Source organism: Muntiacus reevesi, chromosome 11, assembly GCF_963930625.1.
Source record: "Muntiacus reevesi chromosome 11, mMunRee1.1, whole genome shotgun sequence".
NCBI classification, from domain to species: Eukaryota; Metazoa; Chordata; class Mammalia; order Artiodactyla; family Cervidae; genus Muntiacus; species Muntiacus reevesi.
Genome location: NC_089259.1, coordinates 19391818 through 19417651, shown reverse-complemented (window position 1 = coordinate 19417651; position 25834 = coordinate 19391818). Strand labels below are relative to the sequence as shown.

General features: G+C 36.2%; 2 protein-coding genes across 4 annotated transcripts in view; one reads left to right on the top strand and one right to left on the bottom strand.

The window, feature by feature from the left end:
• INTS6 (integrator complex subunit 6) overlaps positions 1-16985 on the top strand; it is a 78991-nt gene extending 62006 nt beyond the window's left edge. For all 3 annotated transcript variants that reach the window (XM_065902436.1, XM_065902437.1, XM_065902438.1), the window contains 11 exons: positions 2262-2414; positions 3226-3358; positions 4254-4348; positions 6054-6164; positions 7146-7361; positions 9402-9528; positions 10324-10466; positions 10673-10904; positions 13015-13386; positions 14492-14585; positions 16237-16985. In XM_065902436.1, the coding sequence (XP_065758508.1) occupies positions 2262-2414; positions 3226-3358; positions 4254-4348; positions 6054-6164; positions 7146-7361; positions 9402-9528; positions 10324-10466; positions 10673-10904; positions 13015-13386; positions 14492-14585; positions 16237-16330 (1770 nt within the window). In that variant the 3' untranslated portion in view covers positions 16331-16985. The remainder of the gene's footprint in view (positions 1-2261; positions 2415-3225; positions 3359-4253; positions 4349-6053; positions 6165-7145; positions 7362-9401; positions 9529-10323; positions 10467-10672; positions 10905-13014; positions 13387-14491; positions 14586-16236) is intronic.
• A 747-nt stretch (positions 16986-17732) lies between these two features.
• SERPINE3 (serpin family E member 3) overlaps positions 17733-25834 on the bottom strand; it is a 29870-nt gene continuing 21768 nt past the window's right edge. The window contains exons 6-8 of the mRNA XM_065902439.1: positions 20909-20995; positions 20334-20417; positions 17733-17869 (exon numbers count right to left, since the gene is read on the bottom strand). Of these exons, the coding sequence (XP_065758511.1) occupies positions 17826-17869; positions 20334-20417; positions 20909-20995 (215 nt within the window). The 3' untranslated portion in view covers positions 17733-17825. The remainder of the gene's footprint in view (positions 17870-20333; positions 20418-20908; positions 20996-25834) is intronic.

The following is a 25834-nucleotide window of genomic DNA, read 5'->3' as shown; positions in this document are numbered from 1 at the left end:
TATTTCCTTCTCCAGGGGATCTTCCCAACTCAGGGATTGAACCCACGTCTTTGCCATTGCAAGCAGATTCTTTACCCTCTGAGCCACCAGAGAAGCCCGATATAGAGGTAGTAAGAGTTTTGAGTTAAGATGATGGAAGAGAGAATGTTAAAAAAGAGATACTGGAAAGAACTGGCAAATTTTAGTAACTGAAGGATATTAGAGGGGAAATGAAATTTCTATAAACAATAGGATTTCATATAAGAGGTACTGATACTGAAATTAAATGTGATTTATTAGAGACTGGTTCTGAATTTGAATTATGGCTCTACCAGTTATTAGCCATGTGTCTTTGGTTAATTATCTTCTTTAAGCCTCAATTTACCATCTGTTAAATAAAGGTAATAACTCCTATCTCATAGTATTATTTTGGATATTAAATGGATCTTAGTATTTTCATCCAAAAAAACCCCATAAATTTCATAGACTGATTCAATAAGCTGTTTGTCAGTTACGTGACAGGCACAGGAGCAGAAGACGAGTTAAAACATGGTGCTTCCCGTCTGGAACCTTCTGTAGGAAGGAAGGTCAGCCGTATAAACGTCACAGAGTCCAGTGTGCCGCCTGTCACAGTGGCGGAGCAGAGGCCAGATGAGGTGGTACCTAACTGCCTGGTGTGGGTTTGGGGTATGTGGTAAGAGTGTGTCAGGAAAGAGGCCTCTTAGAGGTTGGTACTTGGCAGTTCAGACTTCAGAGCTTTGTTTGCGTTATGCAAGGGAGAACACAGTAAAGCGCCAGGGATAACATGAAACACAGGGGCACGAAAGACAGTGATCTGTTTGGGCCACTGCAAGTTGTTCTTTAGGCTGCAGCACAGGGTGTATGTGGGGTGGTGGTTAAAAGGCAGATAGGGACCATACGGTCAAGGCTCTTTGTTTAAAAAAAAAAACAAAAGTCTGGCCCTATTTTTAGGTGATTGGATGCTACTTTTACTCAACAATTTGAGGCAGGAAAATTATATGATTATATTTATATTTCATGGCCATGGGATTGATTGGAGGGGGCTGACTAATTAGGGATACTAACTAAAAGTACACAGTTGTACTAATCTAGTCTACGAAATGAAGGCATGAATTAGAGTGGTAAGAAATAGAAGATAAATTTTCAGAGAGATGAGGATTTAACATTGACAGAGGGTAGTATCTAAAGTAGTGAGCATCTGCACCATATTTATGTGTTTGCTAAGTGACTTAGAATTTGTGGTATCACTGAATCTAGGTCTTTGTGACAGTTAAGTATGGAGGGTAAGGGGGAGATTAATAAGGATAACATCTAGGTTTTTAGAACGGGTTATGTGGTTTGGGGGTGAAATAATGAATTGGGTAATACTGTGTTTGAGGGACCTATAGAAAATTCAGGTTATGTCCGGTAGGTGGTTGGACACATGAAGAGAAATGAGAGATGATCCCAAGACAGTCGTTTTGGGAGCCACCAGAGTATGTATTGATCGATAGTAACTGAAGCTAAAAGGAGTCCTTTATATTTATGAAATTTCACAGTATTTCCTCATAGCTCGTATTTTCTTCACCAGTCTTCTTTTGGTGAGATTTTTAGGAAGGAGACTGTTAAGAGGGGGAATAGAGTAACATGCTTTTTTTTTCTTCTTTAAAAGTTATTGCAGTTTTTGCAGTTCTAGAACAGGGTCTCCAGAGTGGGGCATATTTATCATAGGGGTAACCAATAGGTTACTGGAATATGGAAGGAAACCAGTAGAACTTCTATTTGTTTTCTTTTTTCTATTTTTTAATAGTATTTTGGTATATATTATAAACCTATAAATTAATAATTTACAAGTATATATATAAAACCTGTACTGATCAGTGTGCATCATCAGTTTGGAAATCAGGTAGTTAAACTGCTACAACTGTGGCCTTAGGAAGGTTTCTAATTATGTTAACTACTTGTTAGATGTAAAAATTAATGAGCACTTACTTAATTTTAAAATATTGCATTTAAGTTTTCTGATGAACTTGATTTTAAGACTTAAAAAATTTTAATCCTGTACAGATTTTGTAGTGTTTTATTTATTTTTTTTCTTGTAAATATTGATAGTTTAAGCGTTACATTTTTAAGTATTATCTTTCAGCTTAGTGGTGCTTTTGATAGTAAATTAAATTCTCACTAGTGAAACTGAGAAGCTGAGTAAACTTTGACAGTGAGGGATACGAAAAGTTTGTTTCTGGTACTTTGTGAAAGAGTAACAATAAGACTTTGCCTTCTAGCCACCTCGTACATCTCATCCTGTAGTGAAGTTTTCTTGTACAGACTGTGAACCGATGGTTATTGACAAATTGCCTTTTGACAAATACGAGTTGGAACCTTCACCACTGACTCAGTTTATCCTGGAAAGAAAATCTCCTCAGACGTGTTGGCAGGTAAGCTGAAAGACTGTAGTGATTTTAAAAATTTATTTATTTAATTTTTATTGAGGTATAATTGATTTACATTGTTGTTGCATTAGTTTCAGGTGTACAGCAAAAGTTTATCTGTTACACATATATATATATAGCCTCTCTTTTCAGATTGTTTTTCCATATAGGTAGACCATTACAGAGTAATGTTCCCTGTGCTATATAGTAGTAGGTCCTTATTAGTTCCATCTATTTTATATACAGTAGTATGTATATGTCAGTTGCAATCTCCCAGTTTATCCCTCCCTGCCTCCTTAGCCCCCAGTAACCATAAATTTATTTTTCACATCTATAACTCTTTCTGTTTTGTAGATAAGTTCATTAGTAGCCTTTTTGTTTAGATTTCACATGTAAGCAATATCATGGTATTTGTCTTTCTCAGTCTGACTTAATTTCACTCAGTATTAGTTCAGTTCAGTTCAGTCGCTCAGTCGTGTCCAACTCTTTGCGACCCTGTGAACCACAGCACACCAGGCCTCCCTGTGCATCACCAACTCCCGGAGTCCACCCAGACCCATGTCCATTGAGTCAGTGATGCCATCCAGCCACCTCATCCTCTGTCGTCCCCTTCTCCTCCTGTCCTCAGTCTTTCCCAGATTCAGGGTCTTTTCAAGTGAGTCAGCTCTTCACTCAGTATTAGAACCTCTAAAAATTTAATTTGATTTTTTTTTTTTTTTAATTTGATGTTTTAAAAAAAGTCAAATTGGATCCATGGTTTATATAACATTCTGCAAAGGTTATTAAATGTGAACTTTTAACTACTCCTTTTTAACAGGTATATGTGAGCAATAGTGCAAAATACAGTGAACTTGGCCATCCCTTTGGTTACTTGAAAGCCAGTACAGCACTGAACTGTGTCAACTTATTCGTGATGCCTTACAATTACCCAGTCCTCCTTCCCCTTTTAGGTGAGTCCTTCTTGTCATGTTCTCTGTGGCCTAGCATACGTGTGAATTTTCCTAAAAGCAATCTTTGCGAACATCCCTCCCTTTCTGAGTTTTCTTGTCTTCTGGAAATTAATGAAGATTTTTATTAATATTCTAAAATGTTGAAGCTGTTAAGGGTTTATAGCAACCTCTGCATGTTTCTGATATATGAAAGTCAGTGTCAAACACCTTTGATTCTACAAACTATTGAAGATACTATATTTTGTTTCTAAATTAAATTATTCTAAGTTTTTTGCAAATTAGATATCTTACATAGTTAGAATTAGTAATGCAGATTTTGTATATGGTGAATAATTAAGATATTTTGTAGAAGCATATTTCTTAGAGCTGAGTATTTTCTTTTTAAGAATTTTCTTTTGGCAAACTTTTTAGTGAATGAATTTGTTCTAAAATAATGTTCTAAATAATAATGATAAGCCTAAAGTTGATTGGAGACCCTTTGGCTGTAATTTTTTGAGGGGTGCTATTGGAGAAGGCATCTTTTCCTTCATGGAATTTCATCAGATTTAAAGGTTAATAGACAAAATATTAGTAGGTATGTGTTCATGTATACTTTCTGTATTCCTGCCTGTTTCATATCTCGATTTTCTTTGTGTATTTTCTCATTCTACCTTTATTATTACATTTAATTTGAAACCTTAATTGGCACCCTTTCATTTTTAAAGTGGTATTACTACTCAAAAATGTCATAACCAAACATTTATCACCTTTAATTTTGCTAAAAATAGAATTGACGTTTCCTCTCTCTCTTGTAAATAAGAAAGCAGACTTTAAAAATGAAACTTACTTGACTTGGTTTTCATGTGTGAAAACACTGAATGATGACAGTTTGTTCTCATTATGCATTCATTTATAGATGATCTGTTTAAGGTCCATAAGGCAAAACCAACATTGAAATGGAGACAGTCATTTGAAAGTTATTTGAAGACGATGCCTCCCTACTATCTTGGGGTAAGAATATTATTGTTAAAAATAGAACTTATTATAAAATTTTGTATTATGCTTATAGTTTACTGCAGGTATTAAAGGTTTTATTTATTGCTGTTACAGAATAAATATCATGAAAGATTTATAAATGACCCATATAAATATAATGAGAAAGAAATGTTTCAGTGATTTGCAGAATAATGATGATGGTGAGAATATATATAATGCTTATCCAGGCCTGCCTGATACTATCCTCAGCACTTTACATGTGTTAACCTCATTTAATTTATATGGTAACTGTACGAGGCAGAAATAACTGTTATTATTTCACAAATGTGGAAACTAAGGCACTAAAAAATTAAACAATTCATCTAAGGCTACACAGCTAATAAGAACAGGGTCAGGAATTCATTCCCAGGCAGCTGGCTTTAGAATTTAAACTTCTACAATTAACCTTTTTAAATTGCAGTTTTATAATTATTTCTCCTTATAGGTACAAAAAAAGGTTTGTTTGCATTGTTCTCTGAATCTCAAGAAACATTCCCTGAAACCTAGTGTATCACAATAGGACCAGTAATACATATATTATTAAATACATTATTGTTGTTTAGTTGCTAAGTCATGTCTGACTCTTTGCGACCCCATGGATGGTAGCCTCCCAGGCTTCTCTGTCCATGGGATTCTCCAGGCAAGTAATTACTTTATTGATTTTGTGAAAAATAACTTCTAGAACATTTTATTAAAACATTACTTCTGCTTTTACTGCAGGAATATTGTAGTATTCGACTGTAATCTTTCTAAATGGTCTCTAATAACATTAATTTCTTAAGCTTTGAAATCATATATTGTAGTTGTAAGAGAAAAACTGTGTGTCTAGCAGATAGTACCAGCTGTGTAAGAGGGGGGAAAGGAGGAAACACTGGAATATGAACTACTGCGTGTGTTTGGCTCATGTTTCATAGCATCTGAGGGGATTTAGCCAACGCCACATGGATATTAAATATCAGGTCTGGGATTTGATTCCAGTTTGACACCAATGCTTTTATACACTTTGTAATATGTCACTGGGTGGCTGTCATCTTTTTTTTGACTCTGTCCCATTCACATATGCTAGACTGTTGTGCAGTGACATTTTTCATTGCACAAACTATTTCTTATTCTTAGTTAGTCTATCCTTACCCAAGGTAAGAATCTTCTATCATCCTTGACTCCTCTTTTCACTTACCACCCAAGTTCTATCAAATCTACATCTGCAATGTGTCTCCTGCCCTCTTCTTCCAGATGATACTAATAAGTCCAGGACTCCACCCTTTCTTACTTTGGGGGTTGTTATTATAGCCTCTAATCCTTGTTTAGTATTTCAAATTGCCTTTTATACCACTGACAAACATTTTAATGAAGTACAAATATGATCATCTGACCCTTATTGAAGAAAAGGAGAGGTTTCGCGGGGGTGAATTTTTCAAAATTGACAATACATACATGGCTCTACTGGTAAAGAATCGGCCTGCAATGCAGGAGACCTGGGTTTGATCCCTGGGTTGGGAAGATCGCCTGGAGAAGTGAATGGCTACCCACTCCAGTATTCTGGCCTGGAGAGTCCGTGGACTGTATAGTCCATGGGGCCGCAGAGTCAGATATGACTGAGCGACTTTCACTTTCACTTTTCATGGCTATAAATTTATGACAAGCTTAGGATTGAGTGTGATATTTTCTTTTTTTCCTGCAGCCTTTGAAGAAAGCTGTTAGAATGATGGGAGCACCTAACCTAATAGCAGACAGTATGGAATATGGGCTTAGTTACAGTGTCATTTCATACCTCAAAAAACTGAGTCAGCAGGTAATGTTAAGAAATAGAGCCCTTAAGTATTTTGAATGGTATTGGCTAAGGTGGTCAATAGGCCAGATATTAGTTCTTGATAGTTCTAGTAGAATTATATTAACAGGTTACGTTTTAAAACCACATATATATTAACATAATTCTCAAGTGCATGGTATGCTATGTTTTGAAATGATAATTTCAAATAATAATTTCTAGTTTGTGAAAATTGCTTTATTAATGTGATCTTAGCTGCCTTGTATGTGAACATTCCTTATGTTTTCTTTTGGGAAATTTGTTAGAAATTTGTTTTTCTTAGTTAAATAAATTTCTTTTGCTTTATGTTATAAAATCTATAGCATTTTCTTTAAAAATGAGGGTTTCTTTTGAAATATGTATAAAAATAGTGAATTTTGTCATTTTGGACATAAGTCACGTTAGTAGATACCAGATTAGTCCAACAGTATACCCTTTGACTGCCAAGTTATTAAAATTGTATAAAGCATAATTTTTCCAGTACTTTTGCCATCTCTACTTCAACTGCTAATTGAAATGTAGGTTAGAGTCAAAATATTGCTGTTTGCTTTATCTGTGAGCATTTAGTTATGTGCTAGTAATAATGGCTTTAAGTAGATATTGATAAGATTGTTTTCTAATTTTATATCACCTCTGAATTGGGAATTTTTACTTAGGGTGTATTAACTAACATATCATGGTTTCAGTGTAGTGGGTGTTAATAAATCAAAATTGTGTTTGTGTGATTTTTTTCTCCAAAAGGTAAGAATTGTGATGATTTAAAATCATAAGACGTTACTGTTTAAGCTGTGTTCAGTTTACCAAGCAACTGACATAGACTACATAACTTAAGTAGTTTTTAATCTCTTATGTTCTTTTAAAATGTGATAAATACTTAATTTATAAAATTAAGGCTGAAACTATTTTTAGCCTTTAATTTACCAGTTCAGATCATGTCAAGACAGCTTTTATTTATTTTTGCTTTAGGCCAAAATAGAATCTGATCGAGTCATCGGTTCTGTAGGCAAAAAAGTAGTACAGGAAACTGGAATTAAAGTCCGAAGCAGATCACATGGTTTATCAATGGCTTATAGGAAGGATTTTCAACAGCTGCTCCAGGGAATTTCAGAGGATGTTCCTCACAGACTGCTGGACCTTAATATGAAAGAATACACTGGGTTCCAAGTTGCTTTGCTCAATAAGGTAATAGTTATGTGAATTTTGTACTGCTCTAGTAATAGTCTATATTGTCGATTATTTCAAGTTTTCTTTTAACTGATTCCCAGTTTGTCCAAATTTCTATACCTCTGCAGAATAATGATCAATTATGCTATTAATATTATTGAATCATTGAGTTTTAAAACACTTCATGGTGAGTGGATGAGCAGATGGACTGACGAAGAGCAAACCATCATGTTCATTTTATAGATGGAAAACAGGCTTAGAGATTGCCTGAAGTTACATAGCTAATAGTAGAGTTCACTGTAGTTTGGCACTTATACTACTGACCTTGGGTACACAGTATAATCCTGAAATGCTTTGTGAATACTCATTATTAAAAAGATCTTCATCCCAGTTGCCTTTTGTTGAAGCTGACAGACTGGTTCTAAAATTTATATGGAGGTATAAAGGTCCTAGAGTAGCTGAAACAGTTTTGGGAAAGAATAAAGCTTGCACTAATTTTAAAAGTGACTGTAAAGCTGCAGTGATCAACATACGTGTTGCTGGCATGAGGAGAAATATTTTGGTCAGTGGAACAGAAGTACACCTTCATATAGAGTTAATTTTTAATGAAGATGCCAGAATAACTCAGTGGGTCAGAAGACAGTCTTTTCAACACATAGGGTAGGAACAGTTAGCTATCCATCTGCAAAGTAATGAACTTGATCCTTATATTAGTTAACATGATCATAGTCATAAATGTAAGAACTGAAACTATAAACTTTTACAGGGAAAAAATCTGTAAGATGTTGGATCTTGGGTCAATGAAGATTTCTAAAATACAACACAAAAAGCACATACATATAACAACTTCATAAACTGAACTTTAGTAAAATTATAATTTTTGTCTTCAGAAGAAACGTTGAAGTTTCTCCCAGATAAGCTACAGCCTGGGAGAAAAGCATATGTTGAATAAAGCATTTGTATCAAAATACATAAAGAAATCCTAAGACTCAATAATAAAAAGATAAGCATCCAATAAAAAAATACACAAAATGTTTGAATAGACACCTTACCAGGTAGGATATACAAACCTGAAAAAGCAGGTGAAAAGATGTTCAACATTATTAGTCAAGTGGGTAAATGCAAATTAAAACCACAGTGAGGTCCCACTTTATGCCCACTGGAATGGCTAAAGTTTAAGACTGAAAAATATGAAGTATTGGTGAGGTTATAGAACATCTGGAGCTCTTACACATTGTTGATGAAAATTATCAACAGTTAATTTGCAGTTTCTTAGGAAAGGTAAATGTTGCTATATACCAGCAGTTCTACTTGTAGGTATCTACTGAGATAAATGAAAATATGTGTGTATAAAGGGTTTGTATGCAAATATTCATAGCAGTGTTAGTAATTGCCCCAAACTGAAAACAGTCCAAGTGTTCATCAACTGGTGAATGGATAAAGATACAGTATATCCATGTAAAAAGGAAAAGACAGTAAAATGGAATAGACTACCAGTACAGGAACAACATGGGTGAATCTCAAAAACATGCTTATGGAAAGAAGCCAGATAGAAAACAGTACATATTGCAAGATTCCATTTATGAAATGGGACGTAGACAGAAAGCAGATTGGTGGTTGCGGGGATAGGAATTAAGAGTGACTGCAAGTGGGCACATGGAACCTTATGGAGTGATGGGGATGTTCTAAAACTGATACTAGTGATGGTTTCACAACTGTACATTTTTTAACACTCAAACTGTTTATGTAAAATGGGTTGTTTTATGGTATGTAAATTACACATCAAAGCTTTTATTTACTTCTCTTAGCCAGAATACATAATAAAATCTTGGACAGATGTGAATTTGAGATAATTCGGTTGAGCTTCACTACTGAGTTTTTATCTTTTGGTTATTAAAACAGTACATTACGATGGTATCATATCTCTTTATTCTATTTTTTTAAGCTAATTAGTTGACTTGTATATCTTATTTTCAAAGTTGTGCAGCAGGCTAGAGATTTTAGTCTCTTTTAATTCTGTTTCAAAATACATTTTGTCTTTGAATCTTTTTAAAACAGGATTTGAAGCCACAGACATTTAGAAATGCATATGACATACCAAGACGGAATCTTTTGGATCATTTAACAAGAATGAGATCTAATCTCTTGAAGAGCACCCGCAGATTTCTTAAAGGACAGGATGAAGGTTAGAGCATGGTTTTAATATTGGTATTTATTCAGTAAACTTTTCTTTATATTGAAAATACAGAGTGTTACTGTAACTTTTAAAGAGTTGAGACTGTAATATTACATTCTCATTGAATGAAGTAGAAAGTTGAGTCACCTCTAATTTTCTACACTTCTTCCTACCATCACTGTTGCCCCAAATTCTGTTCTCCAGAGGAAACAACCTTTGGTAATAGCTTAGTTTCCTTATGGCTTTCTTCATACATTCACATACACAGGCACACACAAAATCATTTTCTTGTGATCTACTAGTATGTGATAGTTTAACTCGGAATGGCCAATATATGTCATATTCTAATATTTCCTTTGGCACCTACAAATTATGTCAGATGAGAACTTAACCCTTGGCTAACTCTGATGTAAACATTTCAACTATAGTTTTATATGAAAAGGATCATCTCTGTGATAACTCTTTTCTGTAAATTATGCTTTAACTAAATTCTGCTTTGGAGTAGAATAGAAGAGTCATTTTCGTAGAAGGGTTACACATACTGTTTAGAATACTGAAACTAACTGCAATATTTTTGCTTTGTTTAGAAGATAAAATTGATTATTTAAAATTTTATTAAAACACTCAAGATTTTATGTCACAATATTTATAATAGCAACAAACTAATTTAGAATATATGGTAAGGAAAAGTTGCCTAGAATAGACCAGGTAGCATTCATACATAAGAACATATTATTTGTTAACTAAATGGAATGTATTTTTAGCGAAGTTAACTTTTATTATTGCTTTGTTCTGTTTGAAAAGATCAAGTGCACAGTGTTCCTATAGCACAAATGGGGAATTACCAGGAATACCTCAAGCAAGTACCTTCTCCATTAAGAGAACTTGATCCTGATCAGCCTCGGAGGTTGCACACATTTGGCAACCCCTTTAAGCTGGATAAAAAGGTAAATTTGAAGTGTTCCATTATATAATTTTTTTTTGTGGGAGGCACAGTAGATTTAACAGTTCTTAATTTAACTAAAGTAAGCTGAAACCATTTTCTTGGTAGAATACTATGTCAACATCATTAAAATGTAGTTTAATGGGAATTGGAGTTTGTCATACAACTGAAAACCTTACGTAAAGTCGGGAAAATTCTTCTTTGTTACAGGGTATGATGATAGATGAGGCAGATGAATTTGTGGCTGGACCTCAAAATAAACATAAACGACCTGGAGAACCAAATATGCAAGGCATCCCTAAGAGACGACGCTGCATGTCTCCGCTGCTGAGAGGCCGACAGCAGAACCCAGTTGTGAACAATCACATTGGAGGGAAAGGACCACCGGTACCTATGACCCAAGCACAGCCAGATCTCATTAAACCCCTTCCTCTTCATAAAAGTAAGGTTACTTTTAAACATTATTTGCTGCTTTTAGTTTGGTTCTTCATGGGAGAGAGTTTTCTGATATAGAAAAAGTGGATAAAGTTCCAAGAGTGTCTAGAGAAGATATTTGTTTATTACAAATTAGCATGTAATCATTTTTTATGTCTTTTTAATGAACATTTCATATATTCATTCATTATGCTTAATAGCTATCATGATTTGAAATATCATTTGCAAATCTTTAGCATTTAGAAATGACAGTTTTTAAAGGGGCATTATTAATACCCTTAGAAAGATGGCTTTCAATTTGTTTAATTCAGCAACTAATTATTAAATGATATGCTTAATTTAGACAGGGCTAGGCATTGAGATGTAGCTGTAAACAGACAATAGTGATCTCTGCCTTCATTTATAATGAGGAGGAAAGAAAGTCATCACACATTTCCTTAGAAGTGTGATGAATATTACAAAAAGGGAATTCAAGTATACTTGTGGAAGTATTTGGCAAGAGGATTTAACTTAGTCTGTGAGGTCAAGGCACTTTACTGAGAAGGTTCTGTTTAAGCCAACACTTGACGGATGAATGGAAATTAGTAAACTGAAGCTGTGCATTTGCGTATGTTACAGTAATAGTCCTCTTACAGGAAGAGTACACACAGAGGCATATTGTGAGGAGCAGGGCGTTAGGGAACTGAAGCATTCTGGTATAGCAAGGGCTGCTGGGAATGAGGTAAGGTGAGAGCCAGAAGATAGACCTGCAGAGTCTAGATCACAGAGAGTCTTGGAAGCCATTGTAAAAGATTCTAGACTTTATTCTAAGGACAGTGAAAATCCATTGAAAGAAGTAGTGATCTGATCTGATCTGATTAGCATTTCGTAAAGACCAGGCTGACATTACTATGTGGAGTCATTTTTGTTGTTCAGTCACTAAGTTGTGTGGAATATTATTGGGGAAGAATGAGAATTGGTGAAGGGAATGTTTAATGGAGTAATTAATTAAAGGTGGTGCTCATTCATGGCTAAGAGCATCTTAACTGGAGAGAAACCAAATATGATCCCTCCTGATGGGATTACACAGTACTACATTTGAAGTATATGCCACTCAGAATAATGAACATCAATATGATCAAGCCTCTGTATCTACAGGGATATAATTAGCAAAATCCAGATTGTGGTAAATTACAGGACAAAGAATCTGGTGTGGGTGTATTTTTCTGGGGGGGGGGGGACATAGAAAAAAGAGAGGTACAGAAGGATCTTATAGATGAAAAGAGCAAGAGTTTTCACAAGAGTGCGTGGAAAAATGCTCTTGAAGTGCCATTAGAAAAAAAAGGGACTTGTGACTCCACCTCCTTATTTTAAGTCCATGGAGAGAGTTTGAGAGAGAGGGCTTTCTTTGCAGAAGAGTTGGATTTCAATTCAAACAGGAGTTGCTATCGAGAAAATCATTGAAGTTTGCAAATCATGGAGTAAGATTTAGGATGGAGGAAGGGAGTCAGAAGTCCAGAGAATTTTTGTGGGGGGGTGGAGTTTAAATTTTGAATAGTAAGGTGATGAATTCAGCTGGGTTCTGGTGGTTTGGTGAGCAATCAGGAAACTGAGAATTCAGCTGCTTTCTGTGGGGAGCAAATACAGTAATCTGATATTAAGTGGCAAGCTTGCAAGCCTTTTAAGTCTAGTCTAGTGAGCTGAAGTGGGCACCAGCTACTCTTCATTGCTCAAGTAGTGAAGACCATGTGGATGGTTATAAGGAAAGGCACTCTGGAGGTTTGGGGCCATGTTGCTGCAGAATACTGATTAGCTTAAACTTCCTGTGTTCACTTTTGCCTCTAAATAGTAACTGTATAAGGCAGAGGTTAGAAAAAAGCAGAAAACTAAAAGTTTTTTTAAACTTTAATTCCCCCGCCCCAGGCAAAAATTGTACAGATTTTGTAAATACTGTGAATGTTTCACAGTATTGAAATACACCATATATATGGTAAAGCTTAAGAACCATATCACATTGTTAATTTCTAAGAGTCAAGGAGATCAGTTGTGATTTGCTACAATCTTGTTTCTTTGACATTTTCTTTACTGTGTGCTTTGAAATTGGCTCTCATCTTTCTTTCTTTTTTCCTTATTTTTAGTTTCTGAAGCCACTAATGATTCAACAATGGATGATGTGGTTGAAAATCATGTTGCAGACCAACTTTCATCAGATATTACACCAAATGCTATGGAAGCTGAATTTTCAGGATCTTCTCCAGCCAACTTACTGGAACGACCAACCAATCATACAGAGGCTCTCGGTCACGACCACTTAGGAACTAATGATCTCACTGTTGGTGGATTTTTAGAAAATCACGAGGAGCCCAGAGATAAAGAACAATGTCCTGAAGAGAATACACCAGCATCTTCACTCAACAAAGGAAAGAAATTGATGCATTGCAGAAGCCATGAAGAGGTCAACACTGAACTAAAAGCACAAATAATGAAAGAGATCCGAAAGCCAGGAAGAAGTATGTATAATTAGAGACAGACAGCAGATTCGATTTTTGTATGTGCTCTAAGAAAAAAGTCAAATTAACTAAAGCATAGATCCGATTTTAGATCAGTCTTGAGAACAACATATCAGCTATATAAGATCCCATTCTTTATTCAGTCAACACTTACCGAGTATCTGCTATATCCAAAGTACTGTGTCAGGTGTGGTAAGTAAGGAGGGATAAGAGTGGAAGAGAGGAACACACAGATAAAAGTTACTCATGGTTCCTCCGTGACAGGAACTGACAGTCTTGGACATTCTGCCAACCAGCAACTGGAATTTTAAGGCAACAGAAAAAATCCCCAAAGATGTAGTGAATATTAAATGACTTCATATCTGTAAAGTTCTTGGCACAGTACCTACCCACCATCTTAACTTTTAAGATTTTTAAACTATAATAGTGACAGGGAGGCGTTTAGGCCAAAAAACTAAAATTATGAAGCTGCCTGTTATATGAGTAGAGAAGAACTTTGTGAGATAAAGTTTAAATATACTTATTGATATTCATTCAGAAGATTTGGACAGATCACCTGCTATGATGGTGCCCATGGGTGGTCCAGAAGTGGGTAAGACTCAGTACTGGTCATTTTAGGAGCTTATAGTCCTTGACAGAGGACTATTAAGTTTTTATGTGAAAACTTGAAATAGAGAACTGTAAGTTTTATGAAAACTTGAAGTTGAGACGGCACTCTTGTTTATTTTTCTTTTATTCACCCCCTATGTTAGCTGTAATTTAGAGTTTGTTATAAGGTTGGATTTTTGTAAAGGCCACTTCTTATTTTTCAGTGGCACTACCAAAAAGCTGTTTACTTGTTCTTCTAAGCTGTATGTTTGACACATACATGAGTTCCCTAATGAGAACTTTTACCAAGAAAAGGCAGTGTCTGACAAGTTATTTTATCTTTGTTGATGTCTGATGAAATACATGTATTATAAAATCTCTAATGAATGGTGAAATTTTTAGGTAAACTATTTTTGGTTTTGTTTTAGTATATCTTGATGTGTAGTAAACTAATAGAAAAATATTGAATAAGTGTGTAAAGTAACACCACTTTTCTTTTTGTTTCTCTTATTTTAAGAATATGAAAGAATCTTCACTTTACTGAAGCATGTGCAAGGCAGTTTACAAACAAGACTAATATTTTTACAAAATGTCATTAAAGAAGCATCAAGGTAAGTAATCTGTTGTACATTATCGTATGATGAAATGAGTCCCCAGTTTCTACAGTTGGTATTTTAACAGTATCTACTTTATACTTGTGTTGTTATGCATCTATATGACACACCAATGTGTAAATAAGTAATTCTCTCTTGTTTTTGGTTTATTTAAAGTTAAGGTAACTTAAAAAATTGCCACACACAAATTCTTTCGAAATCATGAACCCTTTCTCTCTACACATTACAGGTACTGGCATAATTCTCATTTATCCTACTCTGTGACTTTTTGATGTCTTTGTATATTACAGTCTTTCATTTTTCTCTGTATATTTGAACTACAGTTAATACTAGTGATTAAAAGTAACTGTGAAAGGCAATATTTGAATGCAGGAGTTCACTTGTACGTGGGAAAACATGTAATTAAGGGATGAGAGCTGGACAAATGAGCCTTATTCTGATTGCTTCAGTAGCCCAAGATTATGTACTTTAGTACAAGGAATGTGGATCAAGATTATAAACGGTGACCACAAAGTGCAATTAACTGGAAAGCATAGTTGTATGAGTTTAGTGAGTAAAAAAGCATTTTTTAAATTTCTCCTTTAAGACTTTTTAGAATCCTAGTATTATAAGAAATTATAAGTATTATCTCATCTGACCTTCCAAGATACCGACCCTTTAATTATGCACCCAACCAATTTCTTCCATGCTTCATGTAAAGATTTTTATTTTTTTAAGTAAAGCCATTAATCCTTTTTTTTCCCCTCTATGAGTGGCTAGAACATGGACTACTTTGAAGTTTCAAGATAAGGCCATAACTTTTCATATTACTGATTTTGAATATTTAACCTGTTCTGCTCTTTATATAACATTCTATCAGCTCAAACTTCATCATAGATTTAGCTGTATTCCTGGTGCCCGAATTCTATTTCTGTTACCTTTTAGAGAGTTGTATAATATTATGGTGGTTAGTTATTACTAGTTTACAAGTAGAGAGGAAGTAGGTGTCAATTGGGCCGTGTTTTTGGAGAGTCTAAAAAGCATCTGCATACTCCTGTACATACTTCTGTACAAAAGCAATTTTAGTCTACTATATTTATTACTGAAAAAATTTAAAAATTTTCACTTGAACTTTTAACTGTTTGCTATATCCTATAGTGCTGATGTCTGATTGTCCTTAACTTGTTGCTGGTTTTCAAATTGTAATAGTAGAACATCACAGTTTAAATGTGACTGCCCAAATTTCATTTCTTCCATTTTATGGGGGATATTTGTATTTATTAATATTCCTTTCAACAGTGAACTTTCATAGAGCATAAGAACCTACTGGAGTCATTGCTTTGGGAACCCAGATTCCTGGAATGTTTATAACCCTTGTATTTATTAGGTTTTCCACCCCCCGGTTTTCTTTTTTATTGTGGAAGAAATAACCTCTTATCCATTGTACCTAGGCCTGGATTGTTTGTTTTAGAAACACACTATAATACTGTACTGATAAAATAATTTGCTAAGAGATTTTATATATCATAAAGTTGTTGATTTTTCATTTTCATTTCACTTTGAAAAATCTTCTCAAGGCAGTTTTTCTCTTTAAAAAAAAATTATACTGATATGTAACTATTTGTTAAAAAGAAATTGAGAGTGCTATTATACTTATTTCTTCATACAGGTTTAAAAAAAGAATGCTAATAGAACAACTGGAGAACTTCTTGGATGAAATTCATCGAAGAGCCAATCAGATCAACCATATTAATAGCAATTAAAAGAGAATGTGGCCACTTATTTCACTACCTTCTCCAAATACAAAGTAAATACAAGACTGTTGTGATCTTGCATTCATTTTTTGACATGCATTGTTGGCTTTTTGAAATACTAAGAGCAAGTCTACAGATCCTTTTTCCATCATTTTACAGTGACCTTTTCTTCATTTTGGTTTATTTTTGTAATGTGAAAAGTATCACTCTAAAAAAACATTTTTATTTAACAAACTAAAAATATTCCTCCAAATCTCTTGCTTGTCATTGACTCTTGCGTGTCAATTTCCCTCAGGTTCTATTTTCTTAAACCAACCTTCAAAATTGTCACCTCTGTTAAGGTTGAACTTTGCCAAAAAAAATAAAAAAGAAGTTACTTTGTAATTTTTGGGGAAAAAAAGCACATACATTAAAACTAGGCAATGTTTTGTATATACAGTTATTTTGGATATATTATTGTAAGTTGTACAAATGTATTTTGAAGAATATTTAAGAAAAGCACTTTTGTTATTCCATCAATAAATGCTCTATTTTACTCCTGTGTGGTTTAGGAAATAATCACATTTAAAGTAATCATTTAAAACCATCTTAAGATAATGGAATTTTAAAGGCATTGCTTTTTAGCATTGGAAAAATACACCACTTGAAGTTCACATTTGTTAAACCTAACTGTAATGACATGTTACATAATCTGCATTGTCTTTTTACTCTGTTCTTAGATTTTGTTGGCCACTCTGACATACCCCGTTTCTGCCTAGACAATGGAAACATATCTGCGGATAGGCAGACTCTTTTAAAGCTGTTTCAAAAGCAGACACCTTTGAACTCAATTGGTTTCCTTACTTCCTTTCCTTCAACCCCTCTCTTCCTTTTCTCACCAGGACTGTGGCTGGCACTAAGGTGAAGCTGTCAGGGAATTGTAACTTTGGGGGACACCACATACTCTGAAATGTGTAGCATTTAGCAGCTTGATGCCACCCTTGCAGAAGTCCCACAACAGCCTGGGGGCTCCAGGGGATCTCTTTGTTCTGCTCTGCTGTTACACTTAAACTGTCCATTTCCTTTAGAAGCTAAATGGAAAGGAAACACATTTTAAATGACTTTGTCCATTCTGCATTCTTCCTGAGTTGTCCAGGATAAAGAAAAGTCAACGCTATTCACTGTCCACCCTCAGCCCACCGTGGCCTCACGTGTCCTTATTGAGGACTGTGAGCCTGTGGCCTGACTCGCTCGCCATTCATAGGTCACTGCTGTGCCCTGTAGTGCTTCGGGGATGATGAGTAGAAAAGAAGGCTAAAATACATTTAGGTTAAGAGAGGGCAAAATAAACTTGTAAAATTATGGTAAAATGGAAGTATTTTTAGGTTCATAATATTTGAAAAACACATACCCTTATCTTTGTACACTTCAGCAGAACATTTTTAAAATTTCAGGGGTATAGGAAATTGTAATTTTTGAAGAAAAGCATAGATAAAAGTGGAGAACATGCTTGAGCTCTGTTAATTCAGTGTAGGGGGTTCAAAACTCTCCCAATACTGAAGACAAATGCTGTCAAGAAAAAAACAGAATGTAGTTACATAGTATTTTCATATGCAGTTCTTTAAACATTTTTTTTAACCTCTAAAAAAATACCTCTAAGCAGGATATCACTTAGTAAATGGAATTGTTAAGGTATTAATAGCTAGCTGCAGTAACATGGCTAAATTCAACATGAGATACACAAAATCCAGAATATATTGTCTGCTTTTAAATTTTATATGTTTAGATTCTGAGATTAACAGAAGAGATTACAAGTCATTCAGATAAAAGTTAATATTTAACAAGAATATTTAGTAAAGCAACTCAGTCTTTTCCAATATTTGGCCACTTTTCCTTATCAGAATGTTCTTACTTGCATTTCACAGGTTGATCATGAGGTGATCCTTTAGACCCTTGATCTTTAGTATATTTCAGGGTATGAACCCTAGAGGGAGTTGGGAAAAAGCATTTGTTCTGTCTCCTCTTGTCCTTAATTTCTCTGCCACCACACGCTACACTCTTACCCCAAAATCTAGTCACAAGCTTTGAAACCCATCAAAATTCAAGCTTAATATTCCATTTCTTGCAGGGCTTTTTTATTTTTTTGTTTTTACAGATTAAGAAACTGGGGATGTTAGTTAAATTACTGAACTACTACAGCGAAGGGGAAGGGGGAGTACATTGAGGGAAATATCATGTCTTTTAGGTCCTTTAGATCACTGGATGGCTGACTGTAGGCTGGACAAGTGATGTTCTCCAACAGTTTAATCTTGAGGTTAAGATTATTTTCGGTAATGTTCTTACATGTGTCCCATTTGTCAACCGATTGAGTCATGTTTTGCCCTTATCAGTAAGCTTCGTCAGTTTGGTGTACTGAAGGCTGAGGCTCATTTCTGTCCTTTCAATTACCTCGTCACTAGGAGAGTAGCCACTCTGCCTTGTGTGATGTGAGCAGGTACCTCCCAGGGGGAGAGGCAGAGAAATTCATAGGGACTATTGCGGATCATGGAACTGGTGTTGGATTATATTTTCATTCTGTTTACTAAGGCAATTCTGAAAACTCTTTTATCACAGAAACAGTGATGTGTCCTTTACTAGTTAGTTCAAAGATTTTACATCATTTTATGCAGTTGAATTCCAGAAGAGAAACTGTTCTCTCTTAACTGTCGTCAACCTTTATTGGCTATGAGCTTTTGACAGTGACCCTTCTGTTCAGGTTTAGTCCAATCTCTTGTTTCTTGAGGGAGTAGAACCTGTCGTTCTTCATCTTAACTGTTTTTGACCTGTATCCTTTCTAAGAGAGGACTCTGTTACCTGTTCCAAGTGATAAGTGACATTTTCACCTAATCAGTCTGAGGTTGGGATGATCATGGTGAAATACTATGAGGATGTATTCTGTCGATGGACTTTTCTCTCCCCTAAATACTGCGAGGATATATTCTGTTGATGGACTTTCTCTCCCCCCATAATCCCTTAATAGATAATTCCCTAGTGAATGATTATCTTCATCCTTTTTGTCACAAGTGTCTTTGCTTTCTAGCACAAGTTACAGCAGTATGCAAATGATTCTCAGATAAAATGATGTTGACAGTATTTCCTTAACGATTTGTGTAAAACCTATGCATAATTTTCATTATTCTAACTTGACTTTTTTTCTCTCCATAAATAAAAATAATGCCTGATGTTTAGTTAAAGTAGATCCACTTTTGCTTGATTTTGTTAGTCCTGGTCCACCCTATTTATTTTTAACACATTGTTTAGACTTGCCAACAACTCTTTACTGAGAATCTCTCTTTTTTCCCCAGGCTGATAAGTAATTGCCAGAGAGGGTGGGGCAACATTAAGAGGAATCATTTGAATACTTTGTTCACTGTTGTCGAGACTTCAAGGACTTCTACTTGTCTATCTGAGGTGCTAAAGGCTCTGCCTGTACCATACCATCTTTGGATTAAGATGAGATTGTATGGTAGGCCAAGGCCTAGGGCAAATATTTGATTTCTGTGTAATTTCAACAAGCTTGAGAAAGATCAACAGAAAAGCTAGAAACGCAGGTGCATTCCCTAGGATACTGGGGGTGCTGAGAGTACCAGGGGATGACTTGGACACTCGTGGCCTGAATGAACTCTTTCATCCTACAAGGCCAAGAAAGTTCAGCAACAATGGGGAAAAAAGATATATCATTTATTTTACTTTCATGATTTTTTTTAAGTCCTCCCCAGAAGTAGAAACTTAAATTTTTAAAGACCTACATCAATCATAAATGAACTGAGAGTAACAGAAGGCAGAAAAGCCACAGAGGATGTTAGTCTCCACAGTAGTTATGAAATATTCCCCTTTCTCAGGATACGTGACATAGCAACTGGGGCGCTTTGGGAGCACTACAGAAACCAGCTAAAAGGAGTGCTTGTTTTAGGTTGGGGTGGGCAAATGAGCCCTTGTTGCTGGCGAGGTGCTGATAAATATTTACATGAATCCTATCAAAAAATAGTAATACCTGTGTTCGGTTCTCTCAGGAAAAAGATGAACGGCCGATCCGCTTTAAAAATAGGAATCCGAGACCTTTTCAGTAACAACAGAGCTGCAGAAAAGATAAACAGTAGAATCCCATTGTATTTTCATTTGAGGAAAGTCACTATTATAATTGGATACAAAGTCACTTGATTTTTGAAGAAATAAAAGCATCCTAATGATACAGCATTGTTTTAGTGTAATGATGGGGTGCAAATGGGAAAATTAAAGAGAAAAGATAGCACTTGGCCAACACTGTGTCCTATTCTCAGAATATTTCATGGAATAAATTCCTTCCTGAAGGTGATTTTCAGAATGACTATTCCTTATTTATGGGGTCATGGTGCAGATCCTTTTCAAAATGGCTCTTTTTCTCATCATTTTCAAAAACTTGATTCTGTTAACTTTTTTTTTTAAATGCTCTTATCACACCTGGACATGGGGTTTTAGTGGGAAGACTTAGAAGTGTGAAGGCTGAACTGGATGAGTCTAACAAAGGGGGAGATACAGGCCAGCAGCATTCCTGAGTGTTGCTGACACTCAGTCCTCTTAGGCACATACCTGTGGCTGCAGATGCCTTAGTTCCTTCCTCTGAAACCTCGATCTTGGCTTTGTGGATCGCTTCAGAAACATAAAAGCCATCTTGGCCTAAGCAGAGGAAACAGAAATGGGATTATTTGCATTTTGTGAGTGCATTTTTATGTGAGTACATTTTTAAAGAACAGGCTTAGTTATTTCCACAGTAAGCAGCATGCAAGACTATAAGAGATTTGGGAAATTTTAAGGTGCAATATTTTATGCAACTTTCAAAGCCTCAAATTTGGTTAAGTATCTAATAAAGTGCTAGTTGCTCAGTCGTGTCCAACTCAACTGCGGTCCCATGGACTGTAGCCTGCCAGGATTCTCTGTCCATAGAATTCTCCAGGCAAGAATATTGGAGTGGGTTGTCATTCCCCTCTCCAGGGGATCTCCCCAACCCAGGGAATGAACCTGGGTCTCCTACATTGCAGGCAGATACATTACTGTCTGAGCCCCATCTAATAAATAAACCCACTCAATATCCAGGGCTGTATCCCCATTTTTTCAAGTTAATTTTCAAACCCAATTTCTAGTTACTATTGAAATCTTTAGTATTTCTAAAATTTCGGTGTATAAGAATTGCCAGAATATGTGTTAAAATGCAAATTCCAGAGCCCAGGAATCTGCACATTCAGCAAGCTTCTGAGATGACTTCCTTTGAATGCCTTCTTGGGCTGTATTTTAAGAGCCACTTTTAAATGACAGACAGAGGTTTGTACTATGGGCTTTAAAAGGCAATGTATTAAAAATATCTCATGCCATGTGACTGCATTCTGTATACTGAGCACATCAGTTATGCAATTACCTTGCCTCATGGGCTAGAATCTGCAAAGAAAACAAGAGGTGAGAACTATAATAGTCGTATGCCAACAATTTCAAAGGCATTATAAGCTTAGCAAACAGGAATTTGAGTGGTAACATTAGAGGAATGGACAGGTTTTTATAATTTAGCCATCCATCATGTTTAAACAGTTTGCTTGGTACTTGATGATACAAAGAATGAAAGTAAGAATCTTGAGAATGAGAAGAAACTAGAAGTCCTCTGAGGCCACATGCTTGACCAGAGGTCCTGTTGGGCAGATGCAGGTGTTCTGACAGCAGATACCGTGCCCATTCCCACCCCACCCTTCCACACGGATGCCACCACCTTGCAAAAGTGTGTTCTAGTCAATTCTAGCATGCCCTGGAAAGGGAGCACGTGTCGGAAGTCTTAAACGTCGTGATGGACATGCTGTATTCTGAGGGGGTTTCTCTGTTTTATCTTAGACTAAATTGTTTTTGACTTCTCATATACAATATGAGGGGATGGTGAATGAATGTTGTGAGAGAGTACGACCAGCAGAGTACAGGATATGTGGCACTTCATCCGTCTTGTAAATTAGGGAATTGTGAGTTGGCTATGCGTTTGCTGTAAGGAACAGGTCTTTTTCAGTGCCAGTGAAGGGGACCAGACAAAGGCCAGAGGGAGAGAAAAATCAATGCAAACATTCACTTGGCATCACTCATCCTAACACCAGTGCAGAATCTGATTGGTTTTAGCAGTTGGTCTTTTTCCGTAGCATTTTTTAGAAAATCTATGATCAATAACTAGCCTGTCTGGCTAACTCACTGAGCAAACTGAAATGTGGGACCCAAATTAGAACTGTTGTGTATAAGGAATAGTTAATGGTCATGAGAAGGTTTTACTAATCTGTGCCTTCATTACTATCTAGAGTGGCATCCAAATATTTAATGAAATGAGCAGAGGTTCTCTGTCGGCTAGAATATAGTTGAATACGTTTGTGTTACAGTCCAGGTGCCCTAGCAGACTGTGAGAAATGGTGCCAACTGGTTGGTATGAGTGAGTTTTTCAGTAGATGGACGTGGCTATTTCAGTTTCTTGAAACTGCAACTGAGGAGCTTTTTTCTCCATCCTATTACAGGAGTGGCACAAGAAGTGACATTTACATGTTTGCACAGACACGGGCTTAGACCCATAGCCTGGCATGCCTCGGCATCCTCGTCTCCTGTACATTTAATCTCTGGTAAGAGTTAACATTTCAGAAGAACAGCATTTGTCATCAAAACAAGGATTCAGGCGTCATCTCTGGGTTATGTTTTTCTTCTTGCTTGATCTTGTATTGCAGATCCCAATTTGCTTGCTTCTGTTAAGTGGCTCTGGATATGTTATGCAACTAATGAACTCAGCCTAGAGGATCCTCCTGGCTTTGGGCTTATTCTCTCCTGCAGTGTTGGCAACTGTCTAATGCCATTGAGGGCCATTCAACCTGTTTCCCCAAAATTTGTTCCCAAGGTTGTTTATAGGTGCTATTCTATATAAAGGGTTCCATGAGTAATAACATGGGAAATGCAAATTGAACAGGCTTGTGCTTTTGTTTTTAACAGTAGACTTCTTAGAGTTGCTCATCTGTTAATGCTCATGGTGTTCATGGCTCTACAGGAGCGCTGTCAATATGTAGTGTTTAACCATGGAATGACTCACATGATCTCCCGTCCCCAAGTTTACCAGGTTAGCATTCTACAGAACCTACTTTGGGACGCTAGCTGCCTTCCCCTCAATAAACCCACTCATATTACATTTCAATATCCAAAGCAAATGAATAAACTCTTCTTCCATAACATCTTCTGTGTTTCCATCTGAACCTTCCTTTTTAGACTGTGCGCTCCTAGAAAACAGAAGCTGTGTTATTCATTCTAAATATTTGTCACCTCACTCAACTAGCATAACAGTGCTTGGTACACATAGGTGTGTAGTAAATGTTGGACGAATGAATGAATACTGGGGACTCACTCCACACACTGTACATTTGTTTCATTTCCCCCGTAAAAACAGCTACCGTAATGTCCTTTCATCTGATTTTCAATCATAAGGAAATGGTTGGTGTCTGTGGACTCAAGGGCATAGTGCAGGAGTCCTTGGCAAGTGTCATCCGAATGACAAGGTGCCCCCTTCCCCTTTGTTAGTGGAGTCCATGGTCCTTTGTATGTGGTTGGCCATACTCTAAGAAGGTTTGAGGGTTTTCATAATGTGACGCTGTATAAACATAAGATTTGCAAAATGTAAGCCAATAATCTGACATTCCATCCTCAGCTTCTCAAAAAGTCAGACAAACATTATCGTTGACTGTGTCTTTTGTCTCCCCAGATATTATTACTTAATATTGGCAATATTAATGCTTTGAAAAAGTTACTGCCAGAATCTGTTTCTAGTTTATCTTTCTCCTCTTTCTCCTCTTCTTGTCACTTAGTTGTAGATGGAGAGTGTATGTCACATAGCACCCAGCCCAGAATATACAGAGTGCTTGAAAGAATCTGAAATGGCCTCTGCAAGTATGTGGTCAGTTCCTCTCTCCATCCTTCTCCTCTAGCCCACTCCTCATATCTTGCTTTCTTGCCACTCTCCCAGCCAGCTTTGTTGAGGTGTAATTGACATGTACAATGTAAATTTCAGGTGTATAATATGATGGTTTTATGTATGTGTATATTGCAAATAAGATAGTATACTTTATATCTGTACCCTTTGCCACCTTCAGCCATTCTCCCCACCCTGGCCACCACCATTGTGTACTCTGATTCTATGAGTTTAGCTTTTTTTTAGATTATACTTAGATTTTAGATTATATATAGTATATGTGAGATCATATAGTATCTCTCTTTCTCTGACTTAATTCACTTATCATATTGCACTCAGGGTTTTTCTATAATGTTGCAAATGGCAGGATTTTCTTCTTTTCATGGCCAAATAATATTCCATTGTATATGTTGACACTTAACTTTTCTCCATGACTGTTATAAATAATGCTACCATGAACATGAGGGTGCAGATATCTCTGTGACACAATGATTTCATTTTCTTTGGATACATACCCAGATATGGAATTGCTGGATTATATGGGACTTCTATTTTACTTTTTTGAGGAAACATGATACCGTTTTCCATAGTGGCTATACCAATTTACATTCCTACCAACAGTGTACGAGGGATCCCTTTTATCCACATCCTTACCAACACTTGCTATTTCTTTTTTTCTTTTTCTTTTTGGCTGTGTCGCACGGCTTCCAGGATCTTAGTTCCCTGACCAGGGATCTAACCTGCACCCTCAGCAGTGAGAGTGTGGCATCATAACCACTGAACCACCAGGGAATTCCAAACTCTTGCTATTTCTTATCGCTTTGATAACAGCCATTTTCAGAGGTTCTGTTGAGAAATCACTGGTTGTCTTACGGCGGTTCCTTGTATGTAACTGGTTTCTTCTGTCTTGTGTGCATGCTTAGTTGCTCAGTCGTGTCCAACTCTTTGCAGCCCCGTGGACTGCAGCCCACCAGGCTCCTCTGTCCGTGGGTATTCTCCAGGCAAGAATACTCAAATGGGTTGCCACTTCCTTCTCCAGGGGATCTTCCTAACCCAGAGACTGAACCTGGATCTCCTGCATTACAGGCGAATTCTTTACCATCTAAGCCACCATGGAAGTCCTCCTCTCTTGCTGCTTTCCAAATTCTTTGTCTTTAGACTATAATGTCTTTCAGGGTAGCCCTTCTCAAGTTCAACCTATTTGGGGTCATGGCCCTCGTAAATCTGGATGCCCATTTTTCTACAATTTTGGGAAGTTTTCAGCCAATATTTCTTTAAATAGACTTTCTGTCCCTCTCTCTTCTCTTTCTGGGATTCCCATAGTGTATATATTGTTCCTTCCCTTAGTGTATATATTGCTGGCTTTGAAGAAAGCCAACCTCCGTAGGTTTTCTTCACTCTTTATTCTTTTAGCTCCTCTTACTAGATAATTTCAAATGTAATTCACTGAGGTTTTCTGTTTTTTCCTTTGCTTGATCAATTCTGCTGTTGAAGCTCTCTTAATCTTCAGGGCAGTCATTGTATTATTAAGCTTTAGGATTTCTGTTTTGTTTTGG